This window comes from Salmo salar, chromosome ssa13, assembly GCF_905237065.1.
Source record: "Salmo salar chromosome ssa13, Ssal_v3.1, whole genome shotgun sequence".
NCBI lineage: Eukaryota > Metazoa > Chordata > Actinopteri > Salmoniformes > Salmonidae > Salmo > Salmo salar.
In genome coordinates, this window is record NC_059454.1 from 111306162 (window position 1) to 111334080 (window position 27919).

Sequence of the window (27919 nt, forward strand, 5' to 3'; positions counted from 1 at the left end):
AGAGCTCTAGTGATTACACTATGCTGCCTCTACAGAGCTCTAGTGATTACACTATGCCGCCTCTACAGATCTCTAGTGATTACACTACGCTGCCTCTACAGAGCTCTAGTGATTCCACTACGCTGCCTCTACAGAGCTCTAGTGATTCCACTACGCTGCCTCTACAGAGCTCTAATGATTCCACTATGCTGACTCTACAGATCTCTAGTGATTCCACTACGCTGCCTCTACAGAGCTCTAGTGATTCCACTACGCTGCCTCTACAGATCTCTACTGATTACACTACGCTGCCTCTACAGAGCTCTAGTGATTACACTATGCTGCCTCTACAGAGCTCTAGTGATTACACTATGCTGCCTCTACAGAGCTCTAGTGATTACACTATGCTGCCTCTACAGATCTCTAGTGATTACACTACGCTGCCTCTACAGAGCTCTAGTGATTACACTATGCTGCCTCTACAGAGCTCTAGTGATTACACTATGCTGCCTCTACAGATCTCTAGTGATTACACTACACTGCCTCTACAGAGCTCTAGTGATTCCACTACGCTGCCTCTACAGATCTCTACTGATTCCACTACGCTGCCTCTAAGGATCAATAGTCATTCAAATTGAGCATAAATATGTCTTAGCCTCTTGGCAGAAGGTGTAAAATAGCTTGAGAATAACTATCAACCTGCACATGTTTCTCTCTACCCATTACAAAAAAACACAAATATTATTACAAAAAACACAAATTTTATTACAAAAAACCCACAAATATTATTGAAAGGAATCTATAAAATGAACTGTACTACACCACCACTGTGTTGTGAAGGCACTGTGATTACTTAGCATACTGCCCTGTGATGTGATGGCACTGTGATTACTTAGCATACTGCCCTGTGATGTGATGGCACTGTGATTACTTAGCATACGGCCCTGTGATGGGATGGCACTGTGATTACTTAGCATACTGCCCTGTGATGTGATGGCACTGTGATTACTTAGCATACTGCCCTGTGATGGGATGGCACTGTAATTACTTAGCATACTGCCCTGTGATGTGATGGCACTGTGATTACTTAGCATACGGCCCTGTGATGGGATGGCACTGTGATTACTTAGCATACTGCCCTGTGATGTGATGGCACTGTGATTACTTAGCATACTGCCCTGTGATGTGATGGCACTGTGATTACTTAGCATACTGCCCTGTGATGTGATGGCACTGTGATTACTTAGCATACTGCCCTGTGATGTGATGGCACTGTGATTACTTAGCATACTGCCCTGTGATGTGATGGCACTGTGATTACTTAGCATACGGCCCTGTGACGTGATGGCACTGTGATTACTTAGCATACTGCCCTGTGATGTGATGGCACTGTGATTACTTAGCATACGGCCCTGTGATGTGATGGCACTGTAATTACTTAGCATACTGCCCTGTGATGTGATGACACTGTGATTACTTAGCATACTGCCCTGTGATGTGATGGCACTGTGATTACTTAGCATACGGCCCTGTGATGGGATGGCACTGTAATTACTTAGCATACTGCCCTGTGATGTGATGGCACTGTGATTACTTAGCATACGGCCCTGTGATGGGATGGCACTGTGATTACTTAGCATACTGCCCTGTGATGTGATGGCACTGTGATTACTTAGCATACTGCCCTGTGATGTGATGGCACTGTGATTACTTAGCATACTGCCCTGTGATGTGATGGCACTGTGATTACTTAGCATACTGCCCTGTGATGTGATGGCACTGTGATTACTTAGCATACTGCCCTGTGATGTGATGGCACTGTGATTACTTAGCATACGGCCCTGTGATGTGATGGCACTGTGATTACTTAGCATACTGCCCTGTGATGTGATGGCACTGTGATTACTTAGCATACGGCCCTGTGATGGGATGGCACTGTAATTACTTAGCATACTGCCCTGTGATGTGATGACACTGTGATTACTTAGCATACTGCCCTGTGATGTGATGGCACTGTGATTACTTAGCATACTGCCCTGTGATGTGATGGCACTGTGATTACTTAGCATACTGCCCTGTGATGTGATGGCACTGTGATTACTTAGCATACTGCCCTGTGATGTGATGGCACTGTGATTACTTAGCATACTGCCCTGTGATGTGATGGCACTGTGATTACTTAGCATACGGCCCTGTGATGTGATGGCACTGTGATTACTTAGCATACTGCCTTGTGATGTGATGGCACTGTGATTACTTAGCATACGGCCCTGTGATGGGATGGCACTGTAATTACTTAGCATACTGCCCTGTGATGTGATGACACTGTGATTACTTAGCATACTGCCCTGTGATGTGATGGCACTGTGATTACTTAGCATACTGCCCTGTGATGTGATGGCACTGTGATTACTTAGCATACTGCCCTGTGATGTGATGGCACTGTGATTACTTAGCATACTGCCCTGTGATGTGATAGCACTGTAATTACTTAGCATATGGACCCTGTGATGTGATGGCACTGTGATTACTTAGCATACTGCCCTGTGATGTGATAGCACTGTAATTACTTAGCATATGGACCCTGTGATGTGATAGCACTGTAATTACTTAGCATACTGGACCCTGTGATGTGATGGCACTGTGATTACTTAGCATACGGCCCTGTGATGTGATAGCACTGGGATTACTTAGCATGTTGGCTGTGATCAGAAGCTTCCATTGACCATCTAAGCCTAAGAGCATGAAGCAGAACATAACCTGGTGAGCCTATTGTCTGGGTCTCTAAGATCAGGAAAGGAAAGGAAAGGAAAGGAGGGGGAGGAAAGGAGAGTGTAACTACTAAACCATAACAAACCTGAAAAGTATGAATGGAAACTATCATGTATGACAACCAGCCAGTCGGTCTTCCCTTTGCTTTTGATTCAAATCTAGCCTACTCATACAGGGCTGGGTTCGACTCATACAGGGCTGGGTTAGACTCATACAGGGCTGGGTTCTACTCATACAGGGCTGGGTTAGACTCATACAGGGCTGGGTTAGACTCATACAGGGCTGGGTTAGACTCATACAGGGCTGGGTTAGACTCATACAGGGCTGGGTTAGACTCATACAGGGCTGGGTTAGACTCATACAGGGCTGGGTTAGACTCATACAGGGCTGGGTTCTACTCATACAGGGCTGGGTTCTACTCATACAGGGCTGGGTTCTACTCATACAGGGCTGGGTTAGACTCATACAGGGCTGGGTTAGACTCATACAGGGCTGGGTTCGACTCATACGGGGCTGGGTTAGACTCATACAGGGCTGGGTTAGACTCATACAGGGCTGGGTTAGACTCATACAGGGCTGGGTTCTACTCATACAGGGCTGGGTTAGACTCATACAGGGCTGGGTTCTACTCATACAGGGCTGGGTTCTACTCATACAGGGCTGGGTTCTACTCATACAGGGCTGGGTTAGACTCATACAGGGCTGGGTTAGACTCATACAGGGCTGGGTTAGACTCATACAGGGCTGGGTTAGACTCATACAGGGCTGGGTTAGACTCATACAGGGCTGGGTTAGACTCATACAGGGCTGGGTTCTACTCATACAGGGCTGGGTTCTACTCATACAGGGCTGGGTTCTACTCATACAGGGCTGGGTTAGACTCATACAGGGCTGGGTTAGACTCATACAGGGCTGGGTTAGACTCATACAGGGCTGGGTTAGACTCATACAGGGCTGGGTTAGACTCATACAGGGCTGGGTTAGACTCATACAGGGCTGGGTTCGACTCATACAGGGCTGGGTTAGACTCATACAGGGCTGGGTTAGACTCATACAGGGCTGGGTTCTACTCATACAGGGCTGGGTTAGACTCATACAGGGCTGGGTTCTACTCATACAGGGCTGGGTTAGACTCATACAGGGCTGGGTTCTACTCATACAGGGCTGGGTTAGACTCATACAGGGCTGGGTTCTACTCATACAGGGCTGGGTTCTACTCATACAGGGCTGGGTTAGACTCATACAGGGCTGGGTTAGACTCATACAGGGCTGGGTTAGACTCATACAGGGCTGGGTTAGACTCATACAGGGCTGGGTTAGACTCATACAGGGCTGGGTTCTACTCATACAGGGCTGGGTTAGACTCATACAGGGCTGGGTTAGACTCATACAGGGCTGGGTTCTACTCATACAGGGCTGGGTTAGACTCATACAGGGCTGGGTTAGACTCATACAGGGCTGGGTTAGACTCATACAGGGCTGGGTTAGACTCATACAGGGCTGGGTTAGACTCATACAGGGCTGGGTTAGACTCATACAGGGCTGGGTTAGACTCATACAGGGCTGGGTTCTACTCATACAGGGCTGGGTTAGACTCATACAGGGCTGGGTTCTACTCATACAGGGCTGGGTTAGACTCATACAGGGCTGGGTTCTACTCATACAGGGCTGGGTTCTACTCATACAGGGCTGGGTTCTACTCATACAGGGCTGGGTTAGACTCATACAGGGCTGGGTTCTACTCATACAGGGCTGGGTTAGACTCATACAGGGCTGGGTTCTACTTATACAGGGCTGGGTTAGACTCATACAGGGCTGGGTTCTACTCATACAGGGCTGGGTTAGACTCATACAGGGCTGGGTTAGACTCATACAGGGCTGGGTTCTACTCATACAGGGCTGGGTTAGACTCATACAGGGCTGGGTTAGACTCATACAGGGCTACAGGGCTGGGTTCTACTCATACAGGGCTGGGTTAGACTCATACAGGGCTGGGTTCTACTCATACAGGGCTGGGTTAGACTCATACAGGGCTGGGTTAGACTCATACAGGGCTGGGTTAGACTCCATACAGGGCTGGGTTAGACTCATACAGGGCTGGGTTAGACTCATACAGGGCTGGGTTCTACTCATACAGGGCTGGGTTAGACTCATACAGGGCTGGGTTAGACTCATACAGGGCTGGGTTAGACTCATACAGGGCTGGGTTCTACTCATACAGGGCTGGGTTAGACTCATACAGGGCTGGGTTCTACTCATACAGGGCTGGGTTAGACTCATACAGGGCTGGGTTAGACTCATACAGGGCTGGGTTAGACTCATACAGGGCTGGGTTAGACTCATACAGGGCTGGGTTAGACTCATACAGGGCTGGGTTCTACTCATACAGGGCTGGGTTAGACTCATACAGGGCTGGGTTCTACTCATACAGGGCTGGGTTCTACTCATACAGGGCTGGGTTCTACTCATACAGGGCTGGGTTCTACTCATACAGGGCTGGGTTAGACTCATACAGGGCTGGGTTCTACTCATACAGGGCTGGGTTCTACTCATACAGGGCTGGGTTCTACTCATACAGGGCTGGGTTAGACTCATACAGGGCTGGGTTCGACTCATACAGGGCTACAGGGCTGGGTTCTACTCATACAGGGCTGGGTTAGACTCATACAGGGCTGGGTTCTACTCATACAGGGCTGGGTTCTACTCATACAGGGCTGGGTTAGACTCATACAGGGCTGGGTTCTACTCATACAGGGCTGGGTTCGACTCATACAGGGCTGGGTTCTTCTCATACAGGGCTGGGTTCTACTCATACAGGGCTGGGTTAGACTCATACAGGGCTGGGTTCGACTTATACAGGGCTGGGTTAGACTCATACAGGGCTGGGTTCTACTCATACAGGGCTGGGTTAGACTCATACAGGGCTGGGTTAGACTCATACAGGGCTGGGTTCTACTCATACAGGGCTGGGTTAGACTCATACAGGGCTGGGTTCTACTCATACAGGGCTCTTCTCTCTCTCTCTCTCTCTCTCTCTCTCTCTCTCTCTCTCTCTCTCTCTCTCTCTCTCCTCTCTCTCTCTCTCTCTTCCCCTGCTCTGCTTGTATGGGATGCTTCCCAAATGGCAACCATATTCCCTATACAGACACCATAGGCTCTGGTCTAAAGTAGTGCACTATATAGGGAATAGGGTGCCATAGGGCTCTGGTCTAAAGTAGTGCACTATATAGGGAATAGGGTTCCATAGGGCTCTGGTCTAAAGTAGTGCACTATATAGGGAATAGGGTTCTATAGGGCTCTGGTCTAAAGTAATGCACTATATAGGGAATAGGGTTCTATAGGGCTCTGGTCTAAAGTAGTGCACTATATAGGGAATAGGGTTCTATAGGGCTCTGGTCTAAAGTAGTGCACTATATAGGGAATAGGGTTCCATAGGGCTCTGGTCTAAAGTAGTGCACTATATAGGGAATAGGGTTCCATAGGGCTCTGGTCTAAAGTAGTGCACTATATAGGGAATAGGGTTCCATAGGGCTCTGGTCTAAAGTAGTGCACTATATAGGGAATAGGGTTCCATTTGGGATACACTGTGTAGGTGGATCTCCATTAGAGAGCTGTTCTGACTCTATACATAAACCCCTCCTCATCTCAGTCATTAGACACTCGCACCAAACCTGGCTTCAAATACTTTTTTCACATCATTTCAAATACTGGATCAGTCGAGTAGTTAAACACCGGCAAATCCCACTAATCTGGCACTTCAGACAGGCTAAAGCAAAATCTCAAAGTATTTCAACGTTTTCAAATAAAGCCTGAAGCCAGATCTGACTCACACAACAACCCTTAAAGGAAAGTTCCACTCAAAACTATATTTTGGAATTTGTCAGCAATGAAGTTATCAAGTTAAGTAACTTTCAAAATACATAAACTATCCCAATATGACGCGTTTTGCATCATATGATACAAAACGCAGCGTCAAATGATGCAAAATGTATTATACGGGGATGGTTTCAGTATTTTGAAAGTTACATATCTTGAAAACTTGATTGCTGACAATCAAAACATTTCGGGACTATGTCAACAAAGAACAAAGGAAACCAATACCAAAAGATTGTTTTTGGGTGGAGTTTCCCATTTAACACATGGTGGCTCAGAGCCTGCTAACATAATTATATTGGAAAAGGTTGAATGGGATTATAAGGTTTACTAAAATGACAAACAGCCCTCTTAACCTTCAACCCCATGGCAGAATCTGTTGAGCTGTACAGTATTCAGTGGAGTTAAGTATATATGGTGCTGTCAGAAAGGATTCATACTCCTTGGCTTTTTCCACATTTTGTTGTGTTAAATTAACCCATCTACACACAATATCCTATAATGACAAATTTGAAAACATGTTTTTACACATTTCTGAAAATGAAATACAGAAATATCTAATTTACATAAGTATTCACACCCCTGAGTCAATACTTTGGAGAAGCACCTTTGGCAGTGATTATAGCTGTGAGTCTTTCTGGCAAAGTCTCTAAGAGCTGGGAATCTTTCTGGGTAAGTCTCTAAGAGCTGGAAGTCTTTCTGGGTAAGTCTCTAAGAGCTGGAAGTCTTTCTGGGTAAGTCTCTATGAGCTGTGAGTCTTTCTGGGTGAGTCTCTAAGAGCTGTGAGTCTTTCTGGGTAAGTCTCAAAGAGCTGTGAGTCTTTCTGGGTAAGTCTCTAAGAGCTGTGAGTCTTTCTGGGTAAGTCTCTAAGAGCTGTGAGTCTTTCTGGGTAAGTCTCAAAGAGCTGTGAGTCTTTCTGGGTAAGTCTCTAAGAGCTGTGAGTCTTTCTGGGTAAGTCTCTAAGAGCTGTGAGTCTTTCTGGGTAAGTCTCTATGAGCTGTGAGTCTTTCTGGGTAAGTCTCTAAGAGCTGTGAGTCTTTCTGGGTAAGTCTCTATGAGCTGTGAGTCTTTCTGGGTAAGTCTCTAAGAGCTGTGAGTCTTTCTGGGTAAGTCTCTATGAGCTGTGAGTCTTTCTGGGTAAGTCTCTAAGAGCTGTGAGTCTTTCTGGGTAAGTCTCTATGAGCTGTGAGTCTTTCTGGGTAAGTCTCTAAGAGCTGTGAGTCTTTCTGGGTAAGTCTCTATGAGCTGTGAGTCTTTCTGGGTAAGTCTCTAAGAGCTGTGAGTATATCTGGGTCAGTCTCTATGAGCTGTGATTCTTTCTGGGTAAGTCTCTATGAGCTGTGCGTCTTTCTGGGTAAGTCTCTATGAGCTGTGAGTCTTTCTGGGTAAGTCTCTAAGAGCTGTGAGTCTTTCTGGGTAAGTCTCTAAGAGCTGTGAGTCTTTCTGGGTCAGTCTCTAAGAGCTGTGAGTCTTTCTGGGTAAGTCTCTGAGACCTTTCCACACCTGGATTGTGTAACATTTGACCATTATTCTTTGAAACATTCTTCAAGCTCTGTCAAATTGGTTGTTGGTCATTGTCAGACAGCAATTTCCAGGTCTTGCCATAGATTCTATAGTAGGTTTAAGTCAAAATTGTAAGCAACTCAAGTGTAGATTTTGAATAGTTTTTTTAGGTTGTTGTCCTTCTGAAATGTAAATTCATCTCCCAGTGTCTGGTGGAAAGCAGACTGAACCAGGTTTTCCTCTAGGACTTTGCCTGTGCTTAACTCCATTCCGGATATTTTTTATCCTGAAAAACTCCCAAGTCCTTAAAGATTACAAGCAAACCCGCTATGCTTGAAAATATGATCAGTAGTACTCAGTAACGGGTTGTATTGGATTTATCCCAAACAGAACACTTTGTACTGAGGACAAAGAGTTAATTGCTTTGCCATATTCGTTACGGTATTGCTTTTGTGCCTTCCAAACAGGATGTTGATGTACAACTCAGAATGGGAAGTAACAACTAGGGCTGGGAATGGCCAGGGACCTCACCACCTACCACCATACCATATCACCACCATACCATACTACCACCATACCATATTACCACCATACCATATTACCACCATACCATATTACCACCATACTGAGGGACCATACCATATTACCACCATACTGAGGGACCATACCATATTACCACCATACCATATTACCACCATACTGAGGGACCTCACCATACCATATTACCACCATACCATATTACCACCATACCATACTACCACCATACCATATTACCACCATACCATATTACCACCATACCATACTACCACCATACCATATTACCACCATACCATACTACCACCATACCATACTACCACCATACTGAGGGACCTCACCATACCATACTACCACCATACCATACTACCACCATACCATATTACCACCATACCATACTACCACCATACCATACTACCACCATACCATATTACCACCATACCATATTACCACCATACCATACTACCACCATACCATATTACCACCATACCATACTACCACCATACCATACTACCACCATACCATACTACCACCATACCATATTACCACCTCATACTGAGGGACCTCACCATACCATATTACCACCATACCATATTACCACCATACCATACTACCACCATACTGAGGGACCTCACCATATTACCACCATACCATATTACCACCATACCATATTACCACCATACTGAGGGACCTCACCATATTACCACCATACCATATTACCACCATACCATATTACCACCATACCATACTACCACCATACCATATTACCACCATACCATATTACCACCATACTGAGGGACCTCACCATATTACCACCATACCATACTACCACCATACTGAGGGACCTCACCATATTACCACCATACCATATTACCACCATACCATATTACCACCATACTGAGGGACCTCACCATATTACCACCATACCATACTACCACCATACTGAGGGACCTCACCATATTACCACCATACCATATTACCACCATACCATATTACCACCATACCATATTACCACCATACTGAGGGACCTCACCATACCATATTACCACCATACTGAGGGACCTCACCATACCATACTACCACCATACTGAGGGACCTCACCATACTACCACCATACTGAGGGACCTCACCATATTACCACCATACTGAGGGACCTCACCATATTACCACCATACTGAGGGACCTCACCATATTACCACCATACCATATTACCACCATACCATATTACCACCATACCATATTACCACCATACCATATTACCACCATACTGAGGGACCTCACCATATTACCACCATACCATATTACCACCATACCATATTACCACAATACCATATTACCACCATACCATATTACCACCATACTGAGGGACCTCACCATATTACCACCATACTGAGGGACCTCACCATACCATATTACCACCATACCATATTACCACCATACGATATTACCACCATACTGAGGGACCTCACCATACCATATTACCACCATACCATACTACCACCATACTGAGGGACCTCACCATATTACCACCATACCATATTACCACCATACTGAGGGACCTCACCATACCATATTACCACCATACCATATTACCACCATACCATATTACCACCATACTGAGGGACCTCACCATACCATATTACCACCATACCATATTACCACCTATACCATATTACCACCATACTGAGGGACCTCACCATACCATATTACCACCATACCATATTACCACCATACCATATTACCACCATACTGAGGGACCTCACCATACCATATTACCACCATACCATATTACCACCATACCATATTACCACCATACCATATTATCACCATACCATATTATCACCATACCATATTACCACCATACCATATTATCACCATACCATATTACCACCATACCATATTACCACCATACCATATTACCACCATACTGAGGGACCTCACCATACCATATTACCACCATACCATATTACCACCATACCATATTACCACCATACCATATTACCGCCATACCATATTACCACCATACCATATTACCACCATACAATATTACCACCATACCATATTATCACCATACCATATTACCACCATACCATATTACCACCATACTGAGGGACCTCACCATACCATATTACCACCATACCATATTACCACCATACCATATTACCACCATACCATATTATCACCATACCATATTACCACCATACCATATTACCACCATACCATATTACCACCATACTGAGGGACCTCACCATACCATATTACCACCATACCATATTACCACCATACCATATTACCACCATACCATATTATCACCATACCATATTATCACCATACCATATTACCACCATACCATATTATCACCATACCATATTACCACCATACCATATTACCACCATACCATATTACCACCATACTGAGGGACCTCACCATACCATATTACCACCATACCATATTACCACCATACCATATTACCACCATACCATATTACCGCCATACCATATTACCACCATACCATATTACCACCATACAATATTACCACCATACCATATTATCACCATACCATATTACCACCATACCATATTACCACCATACTGAGGGACCTCACCATACCATATTACCACCATACCATATTACCACCATACCATATTACCACCATACCATATTATCACCATACCATATTATCACCATACCATATTATCACCATACCATATTACCACCATACCATATTACCACCATACCATATTACCACCATACCATATTACCACCATACCATGTTACCACCATACCATGTTACCACCATACCATTTTATCACCATACCATATTACCACCATACCATATTATCACCATAACATATTACCACCATACAATATTACCACCGTACCATATTACCACCATACCATATTATCACCATACCATATTACCACCATACCATATTATCACCATACCATATTACCACCATACCATATTACCACCATACTGAGGGACCTCACCATACCATATTACCACCATACCATATTACCACCATACCATTTTATCACCATACCATATTACCACCATACCATATTATCAGCATACCATATTATCACCATACTGAGGGACCTCACCATACCATATTACCACCATACCATATTATCACCATACCATATTACCACCATACCATATTACCACCATACCATTTTATCACCATGCCATATTACCACCATACCATATTATCACAATACCATATTACCACCATACCATATTACCACCATACCATATTATCAGCATACCATATTATCACCATACTGAGGGACCTCACCATACCATATTACCACCATACCATATTATCACCATACCATATTATCACCATACCATATTATCATCATACCATATTACCACCATACCATATTATCAGCATACCATATTATCACCATACTGAGGGACCTCACCATACCATATTACCACCATACCATATTATCACCATACCATATTACCACCATACCATATTACCACCATACCATATTACCACCATACCATATTATCACCATACCATATTACCACCATACCATATTACCACCATACCATATTATCACCATACCATATTATCACCATACCATATTTTCACCATACCATATTATCATCATACCATATTACCACCATACCATATTACCACCATACTGAGGGACCTCACCATACCATATTACCACCATACCATATTACCACCATACCATATTACCACCATACCATATTACCACCTCACCATATTACCACCATACCATATTACCACCTCACCATATTACCACCATAACATATTACCACCATACCATATTACCACCATACCATATTACCACCATACCATATTACCACCATACCATATTATCACCATACCATACTACCACCATACCATATTACCACCATACCATATTTCCACCATACTGAGGGACCTCACCATATCCCGATATTGATTCCCCCATCACTAGTAACAGCATGGCCATATCCTGATATGTTACTGTGTTGAGGAACAACATGGCCATATCCTGATATGTTACTGTGTTGAGGAACAACATGGCCCTATCCTGATATGTTACTGTGTTGAGGAACAGCATGGCCATATCCTGATATGTTACTGTGTTGAGGAACAACATGGCCATATCCTGATATGTTACTGTGTTGAGGAACAACATGGCCATATCCTGATATGTTACTGTATTGAGGAACAACATGGCCATATCCTGATATGTTACTGTATTGAGGAACAACATGGCCATATCCTGATATGTTACTGTATTGAGGAACAACATGGCCATATCCTGATATGTTACTGTATTGAGGAACAACATGGCCATATCCTGATATGTTACTGTGTTGAGGAACAACATGGCCATATCCTGATATGTTACTGTGTTGAGGAACAGCATGGCCATATCCTGATATGTTACTGTATTGAGGAACAACATGGCCATAATAGTTTTTCCATCTGTTGCTTGTTGCTTCTTACTTGTGTGTAGCATGTGTGTGTTTCTGTGTGTGTGTGTGTGTGTGTGTGTGTGTGTGTGTGTGTGTGTGTGTGTGTGTGGTGTGCTGGAGTGCTCACTGGCGCCAAATTTAGTAACTCTCAGCGTATCTGGTACAACTGTTGCTCTCCTCTCCAACTCAGCTCAGAGCGGAGAGCTACTGACATTTTCTTTTTACTGGGAGATTTTCTGCACAATATTTTAGCGTTAAACTGTGAACCAACCGCTCAACAAACACAAATGAACTGTTGTACTTAGGGAAGAGTCTTATTTAATTAAAAATAAACAGTCACACTTTAATCCACAAAAAAAAAAACTTTCTTTTTTTGTTGTTGATATTTTCCATTTCCACCAACTTTCCCACAAAGGTTTTCCTCCCTCAACAACTCAAAGGGAAATCAGTTGAGAATGAACAATACAATCAAGCTAGCATTGACTCTTTCGGATAGACTATGGAGACAGGGAGGAGAGAGAGAGGTAGAGAGAGAGAGGTAGAGAGAGAGAGGTAGAGAGAGAGAGGTAGAGAGAGAGGTAGAGAGAGAGAGGTAGAGAGAGAGGTAGAGAGAGAGAGGTAGAGAGAGGTAGAGAGAGAGAGGTAGAGAGAGAGGTAGAGAGAGAGAGGTAGAGAGAGAGAGTAGAGAGAGAGAGGTAGAGAGAGAGGTAGAGAGAGAGAGGTAGAGAGAGAGGTAGAGAGAGAGAGGTAGAGAGAGAGGTAGAGAGAGAGAGGTAGAGAGAGAGAGGTAGAGAGAGAGAGGTAGAGAGAGAGGTAGAGAGAGAGAGGTAGAGAGAGAGAGAGGTAGAGAGAGAGAGAGGTAGAGAAAAAGAGACAGAGAAGTAGAGGAATACGTTTTTGGGACTTACCGCGAGGGCTTGGAGCCTTTCCTTGTGAAGTTCAGCCTCAGCCATCCTGTCGGGCACAGGAGAGAGAGGTCAATGACAGCCTAGCAGGGGGAGAGAGGTGGGCTGGCTGCCTGGGTTAGGGTCTGGGTCCGGGGGTATCTGGCGTCAAGGCAGATAAGGGTACAGAGGTCCTGTATGTGTCCTGTAGTTGCAATAATCCAGTCAGAGTGAGAGAGTGTGTATTTGCGTGCTGAAGAGAGAAAAAATAGCTTTCTCATTCACTGGCCATGTGCCTGAACTAAGCCTGCTCCCTGCCTGCTGCATGCTGCTCACATTCTCTCTCTATCTCTCTCTCTCCTCCCACTCTCTCCCTCCCTCCCTCCCTCCCTCCCTCCCTCCCTCCCTCCCTCCCTCCCTCCCTCCCTCCCTCTCTGTGACTGGCCATGTATGTGCAGCAGCTGGCAGCAGAAGCAGCTGAGTCGAGGGATCGCTGAAGAGACAGACATTTTTCAGCCTGACGTATGAATATTCAGCTAGGCTGCTGGAAGGAGAAAGGGGAGAAAGAATATAGAATTAAACCAGAATGTTAAATAACTACGCCCTTGTTGTTAACACACTTTTGCTGAAAACTACATCTCAGGTACTCAAAACTCCAAGCACAAATAACAAAACAGCCAATTTCACAAACATCTTGCAAAATGAAACAGCTATCAGAATCATGTACTCCCTGCTTTAAATTAAATTTGCATACCATTGGTTCTCTCCAGACCTGACTGCCCTTAACCAACACAAAAACATCCTGTGGCGTTCTTCATTAGCATCGAACAGCCCCCGTGATATGCAACTTTTCAGGGAAGTTAGAAACCTGCAACATAAACTCAAAAAAGTTCTGGGACACTGTAAAGTCCATGGAGAATAAGAGCACCTCCTCCCAGCTGCCCACTGCACTGAGGATAGGAAACTCTGTCACCTCCGATAAATCCACTATAATTGAAAATTTCAATAAGCATTTTTCTAAGGCTGGCCATGCTTTCCACCTGGCTACCCCTACCGCGGTCAACAGCACTGCACCCCCACAGCTACTCGCCCAAGCCTTCCCCACTTCTCCTTCTCCCAAATCCAGTCAGCTGATGTTCTGAAAGAGCTGCAAAACCTGGACCCCTACAAATCAGCCGGGCTAGACAATCTGGACCCTTTCTTTCTAAAATTATCTGCCGAAATTGTTGCAACCCCTATTACTTGCCTGTTCAACCTCTCTTTCGTGTTGTCTGAGATTCCAAAAGATTGGAAAGCAGCTGCTGTCATCCCCTTCTTCAAAGGAGGGGACACTCTTGACCCAAACTGCTACAGACCTATATCTATCCTACCCTGCCTTTCTAAGGTCTTCGAAAGCCAAGTCAACAAACAGATTACCGACCATTTCGAATCCCACCGAACCTTCTCTGCTATGCAATCTGGTTTCAGAGCTGGTCATAGGTGCACCTCAGCCACGCTCAAGGTCCTAAACGATATCGTAACCGCCATCGATAAGAAACAATACTGTGTTGCCGTATTCATTGACCTGGCCAAGGCTTTCGACTCTGTCAATCACCACATCCTCATCGGCAGACTCAACAGCCTTGGTTTCTCTAATGACTGCCTCGCCTGGTTCACCAACTACTTCTCTGGTAGAGTTCAGTGTGTCAAATCGGATGGCCTGTTGTCCGGGCCTCTGGTAGTCTCTATGGGGGTGCCACAGGGTTCAATTCTTGGGCCAACTATTTTCTCTGTATACATCAATGATGTCGCTCTTGCTGCTGGTGAGTCTCTGATCCCCCTCTATGCAGATGACACCATTCTGTATACTTCTGGCCCTTCTTTGGACACTGTGTTAACTAACCTCCAGAGGAGCTTCAATGCCATACAACTCTCCATCCGTGGCCTCCAACTGCTCTTAAATACAAGTAAAACTAAATGCATGCTCATCAACCGATTGCTGCCTGCACCTGCCCGCCCTGTCCAGCATCACTACTCTGGACGGTTCTGACTTAGAATATGTGGACAACTACAAATACCTAGGTGTCTGGTTAGACTGTAAACTCTCCTTCCAGACTCACATCAATCATCTCCAATCTAAAGTGAAATCTCGAATTGGCTTCCTATTTCGCAACAAAGCATCCTTCACTACATTACCAGAGATAATATCACCACATCATTACCAGAGATAATATCACCACATCATTACCAGAGATAATATCACCACATCATTACTAGAGATAATATCATCACATCATTACTAGAGATAATAAAATAGTGATTATGATTAATAGTGATATGTTCACACACAATTTATCAGTAAATAACATCTGAAATATTCCCTATGCGGTGCCTATATACTGCAGTGCCCTGTCCCCATCTGAAATAGCACCCTATTCCCTATGCAGTGCCTATATACTGCAGTGCCCTGTCCCCATCTGAAATAGCACCCTATTCCCTATGCAGTGCCTATATACTGCAGTGCCCTGTCCCCATCTGAAATAGCACCCTATTCCCTATGCAGTGCCTATATACTGCAGTGCCCTGTCCCCATCTGAAATAGCACCCTATTCCCAATGCAGTGCCTATACCCTCGTAAAACTGACCATCCTACCGATCCTCGACTTCGGCGATGTAATTTACAAATTAGCCTCCAACACTCTAGTCAATAAATTGGATGCAGCCTATCACAGTGCCATCCGTTTTGTCACCAAAGCCCCATATACTACCCATATACTACCCACCACTGCGACCTGTATGCTCTCGTTGGTTGGCCCTCGCTTCATATTTGTCGCCAAACCCACTGGCTCCAGGTCATCTACAAGACCCTGTTAGGTAAAGTCCCCCCTTATCTTAGCTCGCTGGTCACCATAGCAGCTTCCACCTGTAGCACGCGCTCCAGCAGGTATATCTCTCTGGTCACCCCCAAAGCCAATTCCTCCTTTGGCCGTCTCTCCTTCCAGTTCTCTGCTGCCAATGACTGGAACGAACTACAAAAATCTCTGAAACTGGAAACACTTATCTCCCTCACTAGCTTTAAGCACCAGCTGTCAGAGCAGCTCACAGATCACTGCACCTGTACATAGCCCATCTATAATTTAGCCCAAACAACTACCTCTTCCCCTACTGTATTTATTTATTTATTTTGCTCCTTTGCAACCCATTATTTCTATTTCTATTTTGCACTTTCTTCCACTACAAATCTACCATTCCAGTGTTTTACTTGCTATATTGTATTTACTTCGCCACCATGGCCTTTTTGCGTTTACCTCACCTTATCTCACCTCATTTGCTCACATTGTATATAGACTTATTTTTCTACTGTATTATTGACTGTATGTTTGTTTTACTCCATGTGTAACTCTGTGTTGTTGTATGTGTCGAACTGCTTTGCTTTATCTTGGCCAGGTCACAATTGTAAATGAGAACTTGTTCTCAACTAGCCTACCTGGTTAAATAAAGGACTTGTTCTCAACTAGCCTACCTGGTTAAATAAAGGACTTGTTCTCAACTAGCCTACCTGGTTAAATAAAGGTGAAATAAATAATATAATAAAAAAAATACAAATGAGACACACACACACACACACACACACACACACACACACACACACACACACACACACACACACACATCAAATTAATCTAACTTAGTGACAACTGAGATCAAACTAACGTGACATATTAAACCCACTACTATTAGGACCTATTTCAGTGTAAAGCGTAAACACCATCATTAAGTTTTGTAGGATGACAATGAAACAGCCTATAGGTGGCAGGTAGCCTAGTGGGTAGAGTGTAGAGGAGGCAGGTAGCCTAGTGGTTAGAGTGTAGGGGTGGCAGGTAGCCTAGTGGTTAGAGTGTAGAGGTGGCAGGTAGCCTAGTGGTTAGAGTGTAGAGGAGGCAGGTAGCCTAGTGGTTAGAGTGTAGAGGTGGCAGGTAGCCTAGTGGTTAGAGTGTAGGGGTGGCAGGTAGTCTAGTGGTTAGAGTGTAGAGGTGGCAGGTAGCCTAGTGGTTAGAGTGTAGAGGAGGCAGGTAGCCTAGTGGTTAGAGTGTAGAGGAGGCAGGTAGCCTAGTGGTTAGAGTGTAGAGGTGGCAGGTAGCCTAGTGGTTAGAGTGTAGAGGCAGGTAGCCTAGTGGTTAGAGTGTAGAGGAGGCAGGTAGCCTAGTGGTTAGAGTGTAGAGGTGGCAGGTAGTCTAGTGGTTAGAGTGTAGAGGAGGCAGGTAGCCTAGTGGTTAGAGTGTAGAGGAGGCAGGTAGACTAGTGGTTAGAGTGTAGAGGCGGCAGGTAGCCTAGTGGTTAGAGTGTAGAGGAGGCAGGTAGCCAAGTGGTTAGAGTGTAGAGGAGGCAGGTAGCCTAGTGGTTAGAGTGTAGAGGAGGCAGGTAGCCTAGTGGTTAGAGTGTAGAGGTGGCAGGTAGTCTAGTGGTTAGAGTGTAGAGGAGGCAGGTAGCCTAGTGGTTAGAGTGTAGAGGAGGCAGGTCGACTAGTGGTTAGAGTGTAGAGGTGGCAGGTAGCCTAGTGGTTAGAGTGTAGAGGAGGCAGGTAGCCTAGTGGTTAGAGTGTAGAGGTGGCAGGTAGCCTAGTGGGTAGAGTGTAGAGGAGGCAGGTAGGCTAGTGGTTAGAGTGTAGAGGCAGGTAGCCTAGTGGTTAGAGTGTAGAGGAGGCAGGTAGCCTAGTGGTTAGAGTGTAGAGGTGGCAGGTAGTCTAGTGGTTAGAGTGTAGAGGCGGCAGGTAGCCTAGTGGTTAGAGTGTAGAGGAGGCAGGTAGCCTAGTGGTTAGAGTGTAGAGGCGGCAGGTAGCCTAGTGGTTAGAGTGTAGAGGAGGCAGGTAGCCTAGTGGTTAGAGTGTAGAGGAGGCAGGTAGCCTAGTGGTTAGAGCGTTGGGCCAGTAACTGAAAGGTTGCTAGATCAAATCCCTGAGCTGACAAGGTAAAAATCTGTCATTCTTCCCCTGAACAAGGAAGTTACCCCACTGTTTCTAGGCCGATATTGTAAATAAGAACTTGTTCTTAACTGTGTTAATAAATAAAGGTAAAATAATAGGGAGGAGGTCAGAACAACAACCTCTACCTCAACGTGATCAAGACAAAGGAGATGATTGTGGACTACAGGAAAAGGAGGACTCAGCACACCCCCATTCTCATCGACGGGGCTGTAGTGGAGCAGGTTGAGAGCTTCAAGATCCTTGGTGTCCACATCACCAACAAACTAGAATGCTTCAAGCACACCAAGACAGTCGTAAAGAGGGCACGACAAAACCTATTCCCCCTCAGGAGACTGAAAAGATTTGGCATGGATCCTCCGATCCTCAAAAAAGTGAAACAGCTGCACCACTGAGAGAATCCTGACAGGTTGCATCACTGCCTGGTATGGCAACTGTATGGCCCAGTACATCACTGGGGCTAAGCTGCCTGTCATCCAGGACCTCTATACCAGGCGGTGTCAGAGGAAGGCCCTAAAAATTGTCAAAGACTCCAGCCACGCTAGTCATAGATCTCTGCTGCGGTACCGGAGCGCCAAGTCTAGGTCCATAGGCTTCTAAACAGCTTCTACCCCCCAAGCCGTAAGACTCCTGAACAGCTAATCAAAGGGCTACCCAGACCCCTAAAATGGCCACCAGATTATTTGCATTGCCCCCCCCCCCTTTATTATCGATGCATAGTAACTTTAACTCTACCTACATTTACATATTACCTCAATTACCTCGACTAACCGTTGCTCCCGCACATTGACTCTGTACCGGAACCCCCTGTATATAGCCTCCACATTGACTCTGTACCGGTACCCCCTGTATATAGCCTCCACATTGTCTCTGTACCATAACACCCTGTATATAGCCTCCACATTGACTCTGTACTGGTACCCCCTGTATATAGCCTCCACATTGACTCTGTACCGGTACCCCCTGTATATAGCCTCCACATTGACTCTGTACCGTAACACCCTGTATATAGCCTCCACATTGACTCTGTACCGTAACACCCTGTATATAGCCTCCACATTGACTCTGTACCGTAACACCCTGTATATAGCCTCCACATTGACTCTGTACCGGTACCCCCTGTATATAGCCTCCACATTGACTCTGTACCGGTACCCCCTGTATATAGCCACCACATTGACTCTGTACCGATACCCCCTGTATATAGCCTCCACATTGACTCTGTACCGATACCCCCTGTATATAGCCACCACATTGACTCTGTATCGGTACCCCCTGTATATAGCCACCACATTGACTCTGTACCGATACCCCCTGTATATAGCCTCCACATTGACTCTGTACCGATACCCCCTGTATATAGCCTCCACATTGACTCTGTACCGGTACCCCCTGTATATAGCCTCCACATTGACTCTGTACCGGTACCCCCTGTATATAGCCTCCACATTGACTCTGTACCGTAATCCCTGTATATAGCCTCCACATTGACTCTGTACCGTAATACCCTGTATATAGCCTCCACATTGACTCTGTACCGGTACCCCCTGTATATAGCCACCACATTGACTCTGTACCGGTACCCCCTGTATATAGCCTCCACATTGACTCTGTACCGATACCCCCTGTATATAGCCTCCACATTGACTCTGTACCGGTACCCCCCTGTATATAGCCTCCACATTGACTCTGTACCAGTACCCCCTGTATATAGCCTCCACATTGACTCTGTACCGATACCCCCTGTATATAGCCTCCACATTGACTCTGTACCGGTACCCCCTGTATATAGCCTCCACATTGACTCTGTACCGGTACCCCCGTATATAGCCTCCACATTGACTCTGTACCGGTACCCCCTGTATATAGCCTCCACATTGACTCTGTACCGGTACACCCTGTATATAGCCTCCACATTGACTCTGTACCGTACACACCCTGTATATAGCCTCCACATTGACTCTGTACCGGAATACCCCCTGTATATAGCCTCCACATTGACTCTGTACCGTAACACCCTGTATATAGCCTCCACATTGACTCTGTACCGGTACCCCCTGTATATAGCCTCCACATTGACTCTGTACCGTAACACCCTGTATATAGCCTCCACATTGACTCTGTACCGTAACACCCTGTATATAGCCTCCACATTGACTCTGTACCGGTACCCCCCTGTATATAGCCTCCACATTGACTCTGTACCGGTACCCCCTGTATATAGCCTCCACATTGACTCTGTACCGGTACACCCTGTATATAGCCTCCACATTGACTCTGTACCGTAACACCCTGTATATAGCCTCCACATTGACTCTGTACCGTAACACCCTGTATATAGCCTCCACATTGACTCTGTACCGTAATACCCTGTATATAGCCTCCACATTGACTCTGTACCGGAATACCCCCTGTATATAGCCTCCACATTGACTCTGTACCGTAACACCCTGTATATGGCCTTGTTATTGTTATTTTACTGCTGGTCTTTAATTATTTGTAACTTTTATTTCTTATTTTTTACTTAACACGTATTTTTCTTAAAAACGGCATTGTTGGTTAAAGAACTTGTGAGTAAGCGTTTCACTGTGAGGTCTACACTTGCTGTATTCGGTGCATGTGACAAATAAAGTTGGATTTGATTTGACTAAGGTGTTGTTGTTATTCTGTGTATTGTTTGTGTGAATTCAAACAAGAAAGGAACACAAATGTAAAAATGTTTTATATTTCAACATGTGTAACGGGCATCGTATAGAGGGGGACCAAAACGCAGCGTTTTGAGTGTCCTTGATGATATTCATTAACTCAAAACACTAATAACAACCAGAAACGATCAACTTACAGTTCTGTCAGGTACAGAGACTAAACAGAATGCAACTGCCCACACACACAAGTGGGGAAAAACCCCTACTTAAATATGATCTCCAATTAGAGGCAACGAGGACCAGCTGGCTCCAATTGGAGATCAACCCCCCCCTAAAAAAAACCTAGAAAAAGAAACCTAGAATTAAACATAGAAATAGAAAACATAGAAAACCACCCCAAAACACCCCCTGTCACTCCCTGACCACTCTACTATAGAAAATGACCTCTTACAAGGGTCAGGACATGACGACATGACTCAATACACGTCAAGCAGCATACTGTAAGCACACATACAGTAAAAATTCAAACATACAGTAAATATATTTTACACATGCAAAGGAAGATAAAAAATAGTCCTAAATAGTCCTAGTCCTACAACTGTACTGTATGTTAAATCAATTGTACGGAATAGATAAAGAAACTGTCAAAATACAGTCAAATCTAAATCATAAGTCAAGAAATAAATACTCCATTGCGAAAAACAAAATCAGTCGTGTCTTGTGATTTTGGTCCGGCCACAGATTTTCATCAACATCGCAGGTGATATTCTCCTTGGCCCGACAGCGGAGGAAATATCTTATGGCATGACTCATCCAACCCCTGTCAGGACTGGAATGTCACCACAGGCCTCCACCATAGCCTGGAGAAGGGCCATACGTTCATGGGGTTTACAATCATACACCTTCTACCGCCGTGCTGAAAACAGCTCCTCAATGGAGTTGAGAAATGGGGAATATGGCGAGAGATATAGAATTGTAAACCTGGGATGGTCATGGAACCAGTTGTGGTCCTTAGCAGCCCGATGGAAACTCAGATTAGAACATACATCACCTGGCCCTCTCTGCTCAGGATCACCTGGCGTGTCTCTGCTCAGGATCACCTGGCCCTCTCTGCTCAGGAGCACCTGGCCCTCTCTGCTCAGGATCACCTGGCCCTCTCTGCTCAGGATCACCTGGCCCTCTCTGCTCAGGATCACCTGGCCCTCTCTGCTCAGGATCACCTGGCCCTCTCTGCTCAGGATCACCTGGCCCTCTCTGCTCAGGAGCACCTGGCGTGTCTCTGCACTGGATCACCTGGCCCTCTCTGCTCAGGAACACCTTGCCCTCTCTGCTCAGGATCACCTGGCCCTCTCTGCTCAGGAACACCTGGCCCTCTCTGCTCAGGAGCACCTGGCGTGTCTCTGCACTGGATCACCTGGCCCTCTCTGCTCAGGATCACCTGGCCCTCTCTGCTCAGGAGCACCTGGCGTGTCTCTGCACTGGATCACCTGGCGTGTCTCTGCTCAGGATCACCTGGCCCTCTCTGCTCAGGATCACCTGGCCCTCTCTGCTCAGGATCACCTGGCCCTCTCTGCTCAGGATCACCTGGCCCTCTCTGCTCAGGATCACCTGGCGTGTCTCTGCTCAGGATCACCTGGCGTGACTCTGCACTGGATCACCTGGCCCTCTCTGCTCAGGATCACCTGGCGTGTCTCTGCACTGGATCACCTGGCCCTCTCTGCTCTGGCTGAAAAAGATTGTCATGTAAGGAGTTCAGGAAATGAAGGAGATGGGCAGAGTTCTATGGTCCAAGGGTGGACTTGAGGTGGAGGACCCCACTGTGGCTCATAGCTGCGCATATGGTGACATTTCCCCCCAATGTCGCCAGGTACCTCAATGATGGCGCGTTAACCAATGGTATTCCTTCCTCGTCCTCCTCGTCTTCGCTAAATTGAATCCAGCCTCATCTATGAATATGAGTTCCTGGGGCGACGGGACGGACATCCAACTCCAAGGCTTCTCTGAAATGACAGTAAATACTATAATTGCTGTATAGTAAAGTTCACTGTCAACATCAGTGAGTCTCTAATGTTTTAAGGGAGTAATACTACTACATTAATTACTTCCACATATTCCATAACATTTATCCTTCACTCTTTGGGAATTCCTTCCAAACGGGACTCTGTAGATTTGCTTCATCCGGAGATGGTGTTTCTGAAGGATGCGGGCTGTGGTTGATAAACTCACTCTGATGTTATGGAAGATGGCAGGGGTTTTTTTCAATCATACTGTTGTTGGATTTCCCCGCAGTCTTTATGGCATTATTTTTCAACTACCATTTGCACAATGGCAGCTTCCTGTTGGTTTGTAAACAGACGCGTTCTACCACCAGGTGTTGGTTGTCTTTCAGTTCTACAACAACAACCACATAGCAAACAGTACAGTAACCACTACAGTAATACACTTTACAAGATAAACATGTTACAAAGTACTATAGCTCCCAGTTTCCTCCATACGGTAATGTATGAAACATTGACCTTGTTTCCCCTTCCAGTATGTATTGAAATCTACAGTATTTTACTGTGCTTTACGTTGTACTACTGTCAAGTAGTAAAAGTAGAGGTCCAATGTCTGCAGTACAAACCGCTTCTCATTTAAGAACGTCCGGCTGATGGATGCTACGGTGAAGCAGCTCAGATTGGGCTGCACTCTCTGCCCAGCTTCTCTCAAGGTTTAACCATGGCTGACCACATGGTCTGCACAGCTTCTCTCAAGGTCAAACCATGTTTGACCACATGGTCCACTGCAGTAGCCCTGAATTTCATCAGATATTACTGTCCTTGTTCTTGGTCTTCCTCCACCCCCACCTCCACCTCCAACTCTACCTCCACCTCCACCTCTTCCTCCACCTCCACCTCCACGTCCACCTTCAACTCTACCTCCACCTCCACCTCCATCTCCACCTCCACCTCCACCTCCACCTCCTCCTCCACCTCTTTCTCCACCTCCACCTCTTCCTCCACCTCTTCCTCCACCTCCAACTCTACCTCCACCTCCACCTCTCAGAAGAGAGGAGAGGAGAGGAGAGGAGAGGAGAGGAGAGGAGAGGAGAGGAGAGGAGAGGAGAGGAGAGGAGAGGAGAGGAGAGGAGAGGAGAGGAGAGGAGAGGAGAGGAGAGGAGAGGAGAGGGGCTTCTATAGTCTCTGGCTCTGTGTTGTCTTGGCTGTGTGCTTAGGGTCGTTGTCCTGTTGGAAGGTGAACCTTCGCCCCCAGTCTGATATCCTGAGAGCTCTCGAGCAGGGTTTCATCAAGGATCTCTCTGTGCTTTGCTCCGTTCATCTTTGCCTCAATCCTGACTAGTCTCCCAGTCCCTGATGCTGAGACCATAGGAATGGTGCCAGATTTCCTCTGGATGTGACGCTTGGCATTCAGGTCAAAGAGTTGAATCTTGGTTTCATCAGACCAGAGAATCTTGTTTCTCATGGTCTGAGAGTCTTTAGGTGCCTTTTGGTAAACTCCAAGCGGGCTGTCATGTGCCTTTTACTGAGGAGTGGCTTCCGTCTGGCCACTCTACCATAAAGGCCTGATTCGTGGAATGCTGCAGAGATGGTGGACTCCAATCATTGTGATGTCATTATGGTGCATTGTGATGTCATTATGGTGCATTGTGAGTAAATTGCTGAGGATTTTTTTTCATTTTTTAAAATCCATTTTAGAATAAGGATGTCATGTGGAAAAAGTCAAGGGGTCTGAATACTTTCTGAAGACACTGCATATGCACACACACTGACTCACAGATCTTTACACACACTGACTTACAGAGTCTCAGCCTCAGTGTGAGATCGGAGCTTTATATGCCCAGCCCTTTACACCACAGCACACTGACTGTCAGATTGTGACTGAATCCTACAGCTACATATGCCCGGTCCCCAGACCTATACACACCCTGACTCACTGACTGTCAGACTGGAGTTAGCTACACGTCCGCGGCTCCCGATTTTACAAGACATCCAAGAACCAGCGGCAGAGGCAGGGGGGGGGACTAGGGGTGGTGTGGGGTATTGGAGTTCCCACTGACCCCCCTCTTCACCCTTCCATTACCCCTCCCCCCCTTCCCCCCTCTTTCATCACATCCGTCCTGTTCAAGCTCATGAGTGGAGGGATACAAAACACTCCATATATGGTGAAAAGGCTGCATGAGGCAGGGCAGCCACACAGCAGTCAGTCTGCAGCAGCACTCAGGAGTAATGCTCATGGGAATACATAAAAATGCATTGGATGTCCTTAAAACAAACTACCCTGGCTGGGGAGCCTGTATGCAGTCGTAAGCGTTGTGCACATGGTGGAGTCGCATTAGAGGACTTGAAGGAAGACAATAGAAACTCGCTATGGGAGATTGAATAGTAGAGAGTGAATAATTGTTGCTATGGGGATCAAGCACTCGCAACCCAAACCATTCTAATTCTTATTATTGTGCTTTGAGAAACTTGACTTTTATAGTTTATATTATTTATTTGCATTATTTGAGAAAAAAATAAAAATAAACGGGCTATCCATATAATACATTTTGGTAATAAATACAACATCTTTTCAATATTTGTAATTTTCATGTCAGCTCTATAACAGGAAATGCCCTCAGCCGTAGCAAAGATCCTAATTTATAAATTCTAAAGACTGGCAAAAATGTATATTACATTTTTATATTATATTAAAAATATAGTATGTAGTCTCTTGCAATATACCTCTGTGACTTTAACAAATATTTCTCTCAAAACTTTGATTCCTAAAAGATGTATCCTGAGATTTGGTTTAATCTGTCAGATTTGTCTAAAATCCTAAATGAATCAGGAATGAGCAGGGTCACCTATACCTACCATAAGGACCCCTTATTCAGGTCCTCATTACATCTAGTGCAACAGGACATGATCTGGAAAGTGCAAAGTGCAAAAAAGGTATTAGGTGAACAATAGGTAAGTAAAGATATAAAACAACAGTAAAAAGACAGGCTATATACAGTAGAGAGGCTATATACAGTAGAGAGGCTATATACAGTAGAGGTTATATACAGTAGTGAGGTTATATACAGTAGAGAGGCTATATACAGTAGAGAGGCTATATACAGTAGAGGCTATATACAGTAGAGAGGCTATATACAGTAGAGAGGCTATATACAGTAGAGAGGCTATATACAGTAGAGGCTATATACAGTAGAGAGGCTATATACAGTAGAGAGGCTATATACAGTAGAGGGGCTATATACAGTAGAGAGGATATATACAGTAGAGAGGCTATATACAGTAGTGAGGCTATAACAGTAGAGAGGCTATATACAGTAGAGAGGCTATATACAGTAGAGAGGCTATATACAGTAGAGAGGCTATATACAGTAGAGAGGTTATATACAGTAGAGAGGCTATATACAGTAGAGAGGCTATATACAGTAGAGAGGATATATACAGTAGAGAGGTTATATACAGTAGAGAGGATATATACAGTAGAGAGGCTATATACAGTAGAGAGGATATATACAGTAGAGAGGCTATATACAGTAGAGAGGTTATATACAGTAGAGAGGCTATATACAGTAGAGGCTATATACAGTAGAGAGGTTATATACAGTAGAGAGGCTATATACAGTAGAGAGGCTATATACAGTAGAGGCTATATACAGTAGAGAGGCTATATACAGTAGAGGCTATATACAGTAGAGGTTATATACAGTAGAGAGGCTATATACAGTAGAGAGGCTATATACAGTAGAGAGGCTATATACAGTAGAGGCTATATACAGTAGAGAGGCTACATACAGTAGAGAGGCTATATACAGTAGCGAGGCTATATACAGTAGAAAGGCTATATACAGTAGAGAGGCTACATACAGTAGAGAGGCTATATACAGTAGAGGCTATAACAGTAGAGAGGCTATATACAGTAGAGAGGCTATATACAGTAGAGAGGCTATATACAGTAGAGAGGCTATAACAGTAGAGAGGCTATATACAGTAGAGAGGCTATATACAGTAGAGAGGCTATAACAGTAGAGAGGCTATAACAGTAGAGAGGCTATATACAGTAGAGAGGCTATATACAGTAGAGAGGCTATATACAGTAGAGGCTATATACAGTAGAGAGGCTATATACAGTAGAGAGGCTATAACAGTAGAGAGGCTATATACAGTAGAGAGGCTATATACAGTAGAGAGGCTATATACAGTAGAGAGGCTATATACAGTAGAGGCTATAACAGTAGAGAGGCTATATACAGTAGAGAGGCTATATACAGTAGAGAGGCTATATACAGTAGAGAGGCTATATACAGTAGTGAGGCTATAACAGTAGAGAG

General features: G+C 45.1%; 1 protein-coding gene across 4 annotated transcripts in view; it reads right to left on the bottom strand.

Moving 5' to 3' along the window:
- The window catches only part of palm2akap2 (palm2 and akap2 fusion), a 190301-nt gene that overhangs the window by 144298 nt on the left and 18084 nt on the right, over positions 1–27919 (bottom strand). For 3 of the 4 annotated variants that reach the window (XM_045692695.1, XM_045692696.1, XM_045692699.1), the window contains exon 2: positions 14017–14062. In XM_045692695.1, the coding sequence (XP_045548651.1) occupies positions 14017–14062 (46 nt within the window). Of the gene's footprint in view, positions 1–14016; positions 14374–27919 lie in introns of those variants that run through there. The other variant, XM_045692697.1, reaches the window with a different exon arrangement.